At 34.4% G+C, this 12,909-nt stretch overlaps 2 protein-coding genes across 3 annotated transcripts in view; both read right to left on the bottom strand.

Moving 5' to 3' along the window:
- The window catches only part of LOC127727247 (40S ribosomal protein S21-like), a 1,096,693-nt gene that overhangs the window by 943,389 nt on the left and 140,395 nt on the right, over positions 1 to 12,909 (bottom strand). The gene's annotated exons all lie outside the window — the stretch shown is intronic.
- LOC127727237 (growth hormone secretagogue receptor type 1-like) lies at positions 778 to 2,702 on the bottom strand. Its single transcript, XM_052234720.1, has 2 exons — positions 2,490 to 2,702; positions 778 to 2,136 (listed from the first exon to the last, which is right to left on the bottom strand). The coding sequence occupies exons 1-2, from the start codon at positions 2,499 to 2,501 to the stop codon at positions 844 to 846; spliced, it is 1,305 nt and encodes a 434-aa protein (XP_052090680.1). The 5' UTR covers positions 2,502 to 2,702; the 3' UTR covers positions 778 to 843.

Raw genomic sequence — 12,909 nt, 5'->3', positions numbered from 1 at the left:
TGGAAGTGACGTAATTGAAAAAAAGTATAACAAATATACCGAACTCCAAGGCAAATTCATAAAAACTGACAAAAGCAAACGCTATCAATGGAACAAGTGAAAAACAACCGCCATGAAAATCGACTCTTAACTGTGGCGTTATACTATAAGCAGTATGACTTCGGAAATATACGGGAAATAGGCGAATGAAAGTAAAATTAACAAAAATGTACCCCAGGTTTAGATTTCAAAATCAACTTATCGATAACTGTAGATCGGTACTAATGAGAACAATATAACTGCCAGGACACTTAGAAGAACTTAGAAATACTTTTATAGCATGTTTATATCGATAATCCGATGGGGAGCAGCATATAATTGATTGATTGGTGGTGTTTCAGCAGTCTTCGTTATATCGTCGCGCCTAGTTGTTATTGGTGGAGGAAGCCGGACTACCCGGAGAAAACCACCGACTTTCTGCAGAAAAAAGAAGTAGAATATAGGGGAAACACAGATACTGCTGTCAAAAGACATATTTGTTTGGGTTTTACTCGTTGTTGAAGGTCGTACGGTGACCTATAGTTGTTAATTTCTGTGTCATTTGGTCTTTGGTGGAGAGTTGTCTCACTGGCAATCATATAACATCTTCTTATATATATCTATAGTTTTTTTTTTCTTCTCTATTTCAACTTGTAATACATGGCAGTGTTTTGGGAAGCAGGAACTTAACTATACGAATTCTGGGTATAATACTCTCGAAATTCAGTCATTTACATGAAATATACAACAACAGCAAAACTTTTTTAATAAATGTTTTTTTAATGGTGGCTGTATACAGAAAAAAGTGTGATATGTTTAATCATTTTAACGTAATTGTTTAAGATGTTCTAATTCATATTCATGACCAAGTTCACTTTTGTACGATTTTTTCCAACATAAACCAAAGCTCTTGGTTAATTTTGTAACCTCGACACGGAAGTGTTTGTTTAGGAAACTGTAAATTATTGGATTGACGGCGTTGTTTAAGTAGTTGCATCTTGAAAACAATTTGAGAAGCACTTGAACAAACCCAGACGAGTCTTTTTCAATCTTTTTATATACAGATCTGCAAATCATTACACCAACGGAGGGTAAATAGCTCAATACAAACGCAATGGTGACGGCGATGAAAATCTTTGTTGTCCGAGAAGCTTTAATATGAGACAGTTTTTCAGATAAATTCGATACTTTTGATTTATTCGATAAGTTTGAAAATGTTCTGCGGAATTGTTTTTGATTATGTCCTACCGATGAGTGATCATCGCTGCTTTCACTTGATAACATTCGTCGTCGGCTATTTTGTCCACCTGCAACGCTTAATCTTGGAATCTCACCTATAAACATATCTTTTCTTCTTTTAATTGCTAACCATATTAAAAAGTACAGTGCCGATAATGTAACGAATGTTATTATAAACACTAACCCTAATATCAAATAATAAATCATTTGGAAGGTCGAGTCTTTGTATTTTTGATCAACGGAGCAATCAAATCCACATAGATTTCCTGAAATTTGTTCTCTTCTTGTTCCGAATAGAACCACGGCTGGACTACACAAAAGTAAAGCTAACATACCAGCTGATATAGACATAAATTTTGTTCTATTCCGATTACCAAAACGTAACGGCTTGCATATTTTAAAGTAACGATCAAATGCAATCTGTATTAAAATCACAGCGGATGCATACGTAGTGGCGTTTTCAACAGCTCTGAAAATTTTACACGCAATGTTTGAATAAAATGAGTAATGATAGAGTAAATCATATATGTCAATTGGCATCACCACGACACTCGTAATAAAATCAAACAATGCCATGGCAATAATAAAATTGTCCGCTGACCTCTTTTTTGACCTAAAACAGTAAATATACAGAACCAGTGCGTTTCCGAAACACCCAACGATCATCAGTAAAAATTGGAAGATGATGACTGGCAGAAAAAGAACAGCCTTTCTACGACTCAGTAGTAATAATTTTGGGTAAATCCAGTCTTCTGTAGAACAATTTGTTATGCCTGAAAACGAAACCGGCGTTAAAGACGTATTCCCCATGTATTTGTGATAGGAACTGAGTATGGTATGTCCGCTGTCTTCAAACATGACAGAGGCGAGAGTTGACATCTATAAAAGATAAAAAAAAATATCTTTACAAAAAAGATTTTTTAATCAATTGCATGCTTTAATGTTTTTCAAATTTTTACTTTCTCCTTTTTTTTTGTAGATGATACAACTTATCTTCATTAGGAATCCTATGTCTAATCATCATTGTCTCCTGAGTACTCGAAAAACACTAAGGTCTCCGCAGAGCAATGAGAAAAAAATATCTGTTCTATATCTACAACAGGTTTGGCATCTTGTATTCTCGTTTCCTGACAATTGACTTTATTACAAAATTTTAAAGAACAATAATTTTAATTTAATTATGTATGTCTTTAGCATTCCCGCCATTTTAATATTAGCTTTGTTCACCATACCTCTGAAGTCATTCTTCCTATGTTGTCAGAATAGATGGTATGAGATGAGAAAGAGGCTTATCATAAACACATGGACACACGAACTTTACTACTGTTGATAAATGTATATAGTTGGCAGATATACCAAGTTTGATTATTAATATTGGCAGTAATGCAAAGTTTGGGTGTCATAAACATCCTGCATCCTTCATATTTCCCCTGAAATGTCAAATGTCATGTCGATCTTTATGTACGTAAAAAGTTCACTAAAACATTCTATCTTTTAAATTGTATTTTATACTTTTGTTCAATCTTATTGGGCGAATTCAAGTTATGTGGAGGGTCTAGCAACTGTTGTGATACTAATGAGGGAAAGGTGTTCATCCATGACTGGTTCTCTGTCCTTTATCTGTTTGCCTCTGACAGATATATGTTGCAAGGGAGAGGACCAGCCTAGTGTTCATCCATGGTTTTTGCGATTTAAAAAAGGGAACAATTTGTCTTCTTTTTCGATACCTCTCTACAATTAACGAGTTTACTCTTACATGTTTAGTAAGTCTGTAGGGTGGATTTCCGTCTAATGATTCGGCATACAAGTCCTGCAAAGCAATTTCTAACAAATAAGTAGCAAACATGCAATAATTTTAGATTTTGTAGATGGTGTAACTGATTTTCGTTTCATATCACTATTTACAATTTAATCTCATCGTTTTTAATATTTATTTCGCTGAGTTTTTTCTCACTGACGAAACTTTACCTCACATCTCTTTTTATCCATATGTGCTATTTGTATCTGGCCGTTAAACAGTCATCAATCAATCAGTAATTGTATTCTGTACCCTTTATTATTCCACTGATCGTTGGGTCAGGAAGGGCGTTAGTGATTGCCTTTGTGTCATATCATTATATCTGAAAATGTGATGATCGTGTATGATTGAAAATAAAATGTGATGATCGTGTATGATTGAAAATAAAATGTGATGATCGTGTATGATTGAAAATAAAATGTGATGATCGTGTATGATTGAAAATAAAATGTGATGATCGTGTATGATTGAAAATAAAATGTGTTGATCGTGTATGATTGAAAATAAGACAACTATTCACTAAAGACCAAATGACGTGGATAGTCAGCGTACAACATAACCCATGCAGTATAGTAAGCTATAAAAGACCGCGACACGACAAAAAGTAAAAACATCTAAATGAAAACAAAATGCTTTTATTATAAAAATCAAACCAACTTAAAGTATTATAGTCATAGAGTTGCCATGCAGGTTTATTTTGTTTCTATTGTTTACTACCTTCTGTTGACTTCTCGATAAGTTTTGTCGTGTCGGCGGATATCTATGCCATTGAAGTCCATGTGTTTTATTTCTCTCAATAAATCATCAATATTAGGACGAAGTGAAGTATACGAAATTTGGCAATATTTCGGATTGGTCACGAAATGTTAAAATCGCCCCTTCGATGTTAATTTGTTTTAAAATCTGGTTTAAATACTACCAATTTTACATAATTTGTTTATGTAATCACTATAAATACAATACAACTTATTTTTGACACATCAAATTATAGAATAGAGGCGAAAAATACCAAAGGGATATTCAAACTGATAAGTCGAAAACAGCCAAACAATGCCATGGAAAAACAACTAAACAATGCCATGGAAAAACAACCAAACAATGCCATGGAAAAACAACCAAACAATGTCATGGCAAAACAGCCAAACAATGCCATGGCAAAACAACCACACAATGCCATGGCAAAACAACCAAACAATGTCATGGCGAAACAACCAAACAATGCCATGGCAAAACAGCCAAAAAATGTCATGGCAAAACAGCCAATCAATGCCATGAGAAAACAACCACACAATGTCATGGTAAAACAGCCAAACAATGCCATGGCAAAACAACCAAACAATGCCATGGCCAAACAACCACACAATGCCATGGCAAAACAACCACACAATGCCATGGCAAAACAGCCAAACAATGTCATGGCATAACAGCCAAACAATACCATGGCAAAACAACCACACAATGCCATGGCAAAACAACCACACAATGACATGACAAAACAGCCAAACAATGCCATGGCAAAACAGCCAAACAATGGCATGGCAAAACAACCAAACAATTCCATGGCAAAAACAGCTAAACAATGCTATGGCAAAACAACCAAACAATGCCATGGCAAAACAACCACAGAATGCCATGGCAACACAACCACACAATGCCATGGCAAAACAACCACACATTGTCATGGCAAAACAACCAAACAATGCCATGGCAAAAACAACCAAACAATGTCATGGCAAAACAACCACACAATGTCATGGCAAAACAACCAAACAATGCCATGTCAAAAACAGCCAAACAATGTCATGGCAAAACAACCAAACAATGTCATGGCAAAACAACCACACAATGCCATGGCAAAACAACCAAACAATGTCATGGCAAAATAACCAAACAATGCCATGGCAAAACAACCACACAATGCCATGGCAAAAAATGAAAAACTATCAAAAGACCAACAGTATGCAAAACACAAAATACAAAATAAAGACTGAGCAACACGAACTCTGCCAAAAACTGGGTGTGATATCAAATTATATAAATTATGAATGTTTGACTCCTTAATAATACATCATTTGTGTGAAATGTCAGTTTTAGGCCACTTTTCACAATTTATAACAGAAATACTGCCCACATTAAACATGATGAATATTCTGGCAACTTTGGATTTAACCCGTGTTTAAGAAAATTGTTGTGCCTAGGAATTCAATACAAAACTTTTGGTTAAAGAACATTTTGGATCGTTGATTGTGACCAAGCTTTTCCGAGCTAGTACGCATGAGAAAATGCACAAAATCGTATTTTGACAATATCTCCAAAATGTTAGTTTTTCTTTTTAGCCTATAATGTACTCTAATGAAGATATTTGTTATGATATATTGCAATAAAGTTGAAATTTAAGGTCATATCTTGGTAAAGATTAACCATGTACTTTTGCATGCATTTAATACTCGTTAACATGCAATTGAGTATTGGAAAAGATTACATGTAGTACTTATTCAACAAAATACAATCAATTAAATAAATCCATAAATGCATAAAAAGTGTCATAAAAAGATTTTTTCCTTCAAATTGTGATTTCTCAACTCTTAGCCCATAGAATATTTGTTAAAATATGAGAAATTTTATTGCAGTGAACATATTGATTATATTGAATTTGTTAGAAATTTGTTTTCACATGTATGTACCCGTTCTTATGATCGTAATATGACCTAAATGACCATTAAGTGTTTGCCCATCATCCATTCTTCGTTTAATAGCTTTGCGATTAGTATGGCCATTAAATAGATGACTTAAATCAGAAATATTTAGCGAGACGATATAAAACTCCCACAATTTCACACCAAATGATGTTAAAATGTCCTCCCCATGACCCGTCCTTCTTAAAACTAAAACACTTAAAAGCTCAATTATTTTGATATAAATTTTGAATTGGTTTTTTTATAAATGGTTTGAAGTTTGCCTTCAGCTATAAGTAATAAGTATTGTGGTTTATTTGACACTGAAACACTGTTAGGTTAGTGTAAATTATAGATAACAAATTTCATTCCGTAAAAACAATATTATTTACTAGATTGAAATTTAAAGCAATATGATCCTTCAAATTTAAAAAAAAAATGTGAATGAAGATCGACTGCATTAAACAGAGCTTTTTCTACAAAACCGGGAAAAGTAGTAACAAAAACAAAAATTTGAAGGTCATGAAAAATGTTACTTCGTGAAGAACCACCCTGTTCCCTCAACAAATACACCGAAGATGATATCATCATGATGCGGATCATTTTGATCGACAACATATAAATTGAGATTGATGGATTAACTTACAACAGCTAACACGTTATGATCGTGCATGTTCACATCATACGGATTCGTTAACAGGAGTGTAATTCGTACACAAGAACTGTCCAAAAAGAGTTATGAGGAAGAATAGACACTGCATAGGTTTTACTGTGACCATCAGAAATTTGTTGAGCGATACGATGTGTCGATGTGTCGATGTTTCAACTTACTAACAACCTGTTTTCGCGATCTTAGATCTTTAGATGCAAGTAGAGTCGTATGATTTGCAATTTTACCGATTGTGACATTTTTACTGAGTGTGAATTAGCATGGTGGTTTTATGCATGCATACCAGGAGACGCCTATCCTCTCGACGCACCCGATCTCACTCCTTTAGGAGTTCAACTGATTCCCCCAGGTTTTGTTTGTTATCTTGATTTGCCTCTTCATATTCGATTTACGAAATTTTAGTGCTTCATGTTTTGTTGTTTTCGTGTTTTAGCCCTAGCGTTGTCAGTTTGTCATCGACTTATGAGTCTGAAGAACCAATTGGTATCTTCCGACTCTCTCTTTAATAACCAATTGGTATCTTCTGACTCTTTAATAACCAATTGGTATCTTCCGACTCTCTCTTTAATAACCAATTGGTATCTTCCGACTCTCTCTTTAATAACCAATTCGTATCTTCTGACTCTCTCTTTAAAAACCAATTGGTATCTTCCGACTCTCTCTTCGAACATCGGTAAACCTTAATTTGTTTCGTTTGTGCCTTGTTCTCTGGTATTTTTTTTTTTTGGCCCGGACACCTGTTTCGTTGGGTTTTTTTTGTCCCGTTTGTGCCTTCCTCTATGGATTTCTATTTTAATGCTTTGCCCATGTTTTTCCCGTTTGTGCCTTGCTCTCTGAAATTATATTTTCATGTTTGCCCTGACGCCTGTTTCATTGCCTTGTTGCCGATGGTTTGCCCCGTTTGTGCCTTGTTTTCTGGATTTCTATTTCAATGTTTGCCCTGACACCTATCTCGTTGCCTATGTTTTGCACCGTTTGTGTCTTGCTCTTTGAATTACTTTTTTCATGTTTGCCCTGACACCTGTCTCGTTGCCTTGTTGTCGATAGTTTGCCCCGTTTGTGCCTTTTTCTGGATTTCTACTTTTATGTTTGCCTTTATTCCTGTCGTCGTTTGTGACTTGTTCTCTTGATTTCTATTTTTATGTTTTTCCTCATTCCTGTTTAGTTGCTTATGTTTTGCCTCGTTTGTGCCTTGTTCGCCGGATTTTTATAGTTAATGTTTGCCACGACACCTTCGGGTTGTCGATGTTTTACCCCGTTTGAATCTTGTTCTATAGATTTTCATATATATTATACCTTTTAGCACAGCTAGTACTTTATCTTCTGTGTGTCAAAAGTTAATAGCCACCACGATTTTTTTTTAAATTTAATTTATAATTGTTTTAACAGGATATGTACAGAGACGTGTTTTCATTATTGCGTATCCTGTGTTGGATATATGTTTCCTATATAAAAAAAATTGGGATGGCGTATCCAGTTTCAGGTACATCTTTCCTATAGAAACAATGGCTATGGCGTATCTTTCTATATAAAAACAATTTTGATGGCGTATCCTGGGTTGGGTACATGTTTTCTTAAGAAACAATGGCTATGGCGTATCCTGGGTCGAGTACATGTTTCCTAAAGAAACAATAGTTATGGCGTATCCTTCTATAAAATAACAATTGGGATGGCGTATCCTGGGTCGGGTACATGTTTCCTAAAGAAACAATGGCTATGGCGTATCCTGGGTCAGGTACATGTTTCCTAAAGAAACAATGGCTGTGGTGTATCCTCGGTTTTGAGGTGGAGGTGGAGGTGTGTGCCGGAAGTTACATGTACTTGTTTTTCGACAATAATATAATATCATGTAAAAATTGGGGAAAATAAGCCATATTCAGATGGAATTTTTTATTGGTTAGTTATTTTTTACCCGACCTTTAATGTTAATAATTCGAAAAGAGAGGCGAAAGATACCAAAGGGACATTCAAACATGGCTAAAAAACAAACAGACAAACAACAGAACACAAAACACAACATACAACAACCTCACCAAAAACTGTAATAAGTATGATGCATTAATAAGGTCATCAATACGAATCCTGCAGTAAATATGTCCATAAAGAATAAGACAAAGTTTGAAGAAAAAGTCCCAAGCAGTCAACCTTCTCACACTAACAACCGTGAAGTACCAATGCTATATCCAACAATTGATAAAAGATTGAAGATAACGTTAAACATTAAATATTGACCTCTCAAATCCGAAACAATATTTAAGGTGCGAACTTGTATAGTGAAATGAAATCACTGCAGGCAGCTTATATTTGTTCTAATGTTTATTTTCATGTTATCAGTAGCAGATATAGACATACACTGTACAAGTGGACACTATATTCAAATTTTTTGGATATCAATGAATAATGCCTTCACTAATTAAAAGCATCGTATTCCGGTTTTTTATCACCTTTTTAACTGGTTTAGACATCAACAGGAAGTATAGTTTCGGATTTATGGTCGTTATTGCATTTCCAAGAAATATATTCACAATGGAGTATTAAACAGGAAATATCTATTCTATGAATTCACGCAATGCCTAAATGATTCATGTCCGAATTATAGAACAACGTGATTTCCTTATATATCTATGAGAACATCAACATAAAACTCCAAACTTCGACGAAGAAAATTATTCTAAAATAGATACATATCTATAAGGAAGAAACAAATCATTCAATGCAAGAAAAACATTAATTCAAACAAAACTTTCTCTTTAATCAAGGAGTTGTTTACCGATGTTTAAACTTCGTAAATCTCGTGGGACGAGACAAACAACAACTGATCGATAATCGCAATAGGACACTATCGGTCAAATTACAATAGGACACTATCGGTCAAATTACAATAGGACACAATCGGTCAAATTACAATAGAACACAATCGGTCAAATTACAATAGGACACTATCGGTCAAATTACAATAGAATACAATCGGTCCAATTACAATAGAACACAATCGGTCAAATTACAATAGGACACAATCGGTCAAATTACAATAGGACACTATCGGTATAATTACAATTACAATAGGACACTATCGGTACAATTACAATTACAATAGGACACTATCGGAACAATTACAATTACAATAGGACACAATCGGTCAAATTACAATAGAACACAATCGGTCAAATTACAATAGAACACAATCGGTCAAATTACAATAGGACACTATCGGTCCAATTACAATAGGACACACTCGGTTAAATTACAATAGGACACTATCGGTACAATTACAATTACAATAGAACACAATCGGTCAAATTACAATAGAACACAATCGGTCAAATTACAATAGGACACAATCGGTCAAATTACAATAGAACACAATCGGTCAAATTATAATGGGACACAATCGGTCAAATTACAATAGGACACAATCGGTCCAATTACAATAGGACACAATCGGTCAAATTACAATAGGACACAATCGGTCAAATTACAATAGGACACTATCGGTCCAATTACAATAGGACACACTCGGTCAAATTACAATAGAACACAATCGGTCAAATTACAATAGGACACGGTCGATCAAATTACAGTAGGACACTATCGGTCAAATTACAATAGAACACAATCGGTCAAATTACAATAGAACACAATCGGTCTAATTACAATAGAACACGATCGGTCAAATTACAATAGGACACGATCGGTCAAATTACAATAGGACACTATCGGTCAAATTACAATAGAACACAATTGGCCAAAGTACAGGCGACTTTACGGGTATTTAAAGATCTAAGACCACAACAAAATGTCGCTAGTAAGTTGAGACGGCGACACATCGTACTAGTCAACCAATTTGTGATGGTGACCCTAAAAATTAAGTAGTGTCGACTTCAGTCGTTCTTCCTCACAACTCTAGATCTGTTTGAGTAGATGTTTCTGTTTAAGGAACACGCCTCTCTTAATAATCTGTATAGTGTGAACATGCACGAGCGTTACTTAACTGAGATATGTAAACGCTATACGATGAAGCAAAGTGTATGTCACTGCTGAGAAATGGGAAATTGAAAATTGAAAATTTGAAGTCATCACGTTTGTCGTAGATTCTAGTTTGAAGTTGTCCATCTGTATCAATGTTGATAAAAATCAAGATTTGAAGTAGACATTCTACTTTCGGTAGTTTTCTTAATTTCAAGATCACTAAGATATATGGGATGTAAGCACTCATTGAAATGTGGGTTATTGAGTGACAGAACATCATCAATATACCCGAAGTTGAAATTAAAGAAGTTAATAACATGTTTTTTTTTCTTTTTTAAGAAGGTTCTGTATGAATTCAGCTTCATATGAGTACAGATAAAGTCTGTCAGTAGTGGTGTACAATTGGAATACCGACTGTTTGCTGAAATATCAATTTACTCAACTCAACAAATATGTTAAACTGACACCACCAAGATGTTTTACTTTTAGATTGACAACAAGTGTTACACGTTAGGCAGAGGTTTTTAATCAGTTAATCGGCATCTTTATGAACCAACTATTCAACTAGCAATAATACTTTTTTCGTACACGATGCCTTCCGACTTAATAATTGGCTCATGTAGAACACAAGGGCATATTTTTCTGTGAATCTGTATGAGGTCTCTATACTTAATCCATAAGATATTGTAGTCTGGAATCACATTCTAAAAACTGAGCTTGGAGAAAATATCATCAGAGATACCAGGCTTATGATTAGGTACACCGGGCGTCTACAACTCCAAATAAAACAAGAACAAATCAAATACGAATTTAAAGAGCATTCAAAAAACCAAAATGTTCCAAAAAAAAACTATGAACTAACATTCAGTAACTGTGAGTACCCATAGTTCTGTACTTTGTGTTGTGTATTTGTCTTGTATATTTTTTGTGGGTAGTACCGATCTGATTTTTTTTCAAATATTCCATGTTAGAATGTTGTGCGCTTACAAACATGTTTCATTCCGCCACATTCTGTATGTGCTTGCCAAACGTCGGTAGTATGTTAACCAGTAGTTGCCGTTTGTTGCTGTCTACCATAATTGTTTGTCGTTTATTGTTGTAGTATAAATCAGGAATAGGGTTTTATTGTCATCCTGGGCCTCTCAAATCTTAGTGTATTAAATGATTGAAATACAGATGATGTGTCCACTATTCGCTTTCAAGGGTCTGACAACGCACCGTTCTATTTTCTATATTATAGACCTTTTGGGATGCTCTATGGATTTTGTTGTTATGATACACACTTTCAAAAAAAGAAGGCTGAAATTCATTGATTGACGTACTAATTACCAGAACAGAAAATAGAAGTGTTGTCAGGTCCCATGTAAACAAAGCGTGGACACATGATCTTTAATTAAATTGTATTTGATCTCCCGATCTTTTTTGCTCCGGTCCCGGGCATACCCGGATTGTTATTTCAGAAACAAATATCTTGTCGTGCGCTCCTGTTTTATAGAAATATTTTTTTCAGTTAGGCCACACCAATTTGATTTTTAGTTCTTCGGACAAAAGCTCCAAAAAATATGGGGCGAGCGAGCGAAATTTTTTTGATTGTATTTATTTCTTGAAAATGAGTTTTGTTGAGGCGGGTGCTCTACAAGTGGAGCGAGCGGTATAATATTTTTTTTAAATTGTGCGATTTAGAATTTTATGTACATGTAAAACTGGTTACTTCAAAGAAAAAGGAAGATAAACATGCTCTTATGCATATAATTTGATGTATTTGTGCCTGTAGTACAGTCTGTACCATACACAACTCTCTGGTTCGCTTTGGTTTAGTGTAATTTTGATTATTTTCGTCAAATGATTTTTGACTGCATGAATTTTCATTAAAAATTAAATTCATACATGCATATATATTAAGGAAGTATAGCAGATGCAGTTTAGCAAGAGGAATTATGTAAGTGAGGTACATTTAAATGAAATGTGTTGAATACAATTAAAATATGTGTATGTATTCCAAAATATGCCCTAGAAAAATATTAATTATCTGTTGATATAGTTGTTTTTATTATATGGTGATGATTGTTTATTGGCTGCTTGACATCCAGTTGGAACTATTTATCCATAATAGGATCAACATAATGAGTAAGGTGAATAGTTTAACAACATCCTCAGTAAGATAGTTATATTGCTATGCATGTAGATCTCAATTTATTAAAGCATTCCCTTAAAATACCGTTAACCACATTCACATGCATTATTCTGACTTAGCAAAATACTTTTTCCTTTTGCCCCTGAAACCTGCAATATATTTCAAACTGTAAGTGGTTGCACCAATAACACATCCCTAATTATTATTAGCATGCCAATCCCAATACCACCACTTTGGTCTCGAACGTTGGAAATTTTCCCTTACAAAAGAGTTCTGATTGCATGTTAATAGACTAACAAGGGGATATGAGGTTTTCGTCAAAATAAGATTAATCTGTCATTTTTTAAAAACTCATGTGAATTTAATATTAATTTCATCCAAGACAGATATCTTTTTTTATGTCTGT

This window comes from Mytilus californianus, unplaced genomic scaffold (genome assembly GCF_021869535.1).
Source record: "Mytilus californianus isolate M0D057914Y unplaced genomic scaffold, xbMytCali1.0.p SCAF_19, whole genome shotgun sequence".
Lineage (NCBI taxonomy): Eukaryota > Metazoa > Mollusca > Bivalvia > Mytilida > Mytilidae > Mytilus > Mytilus californianus.
This window is presented reverse-complemented; position numbering and strand designations above follow the sequence as displayed.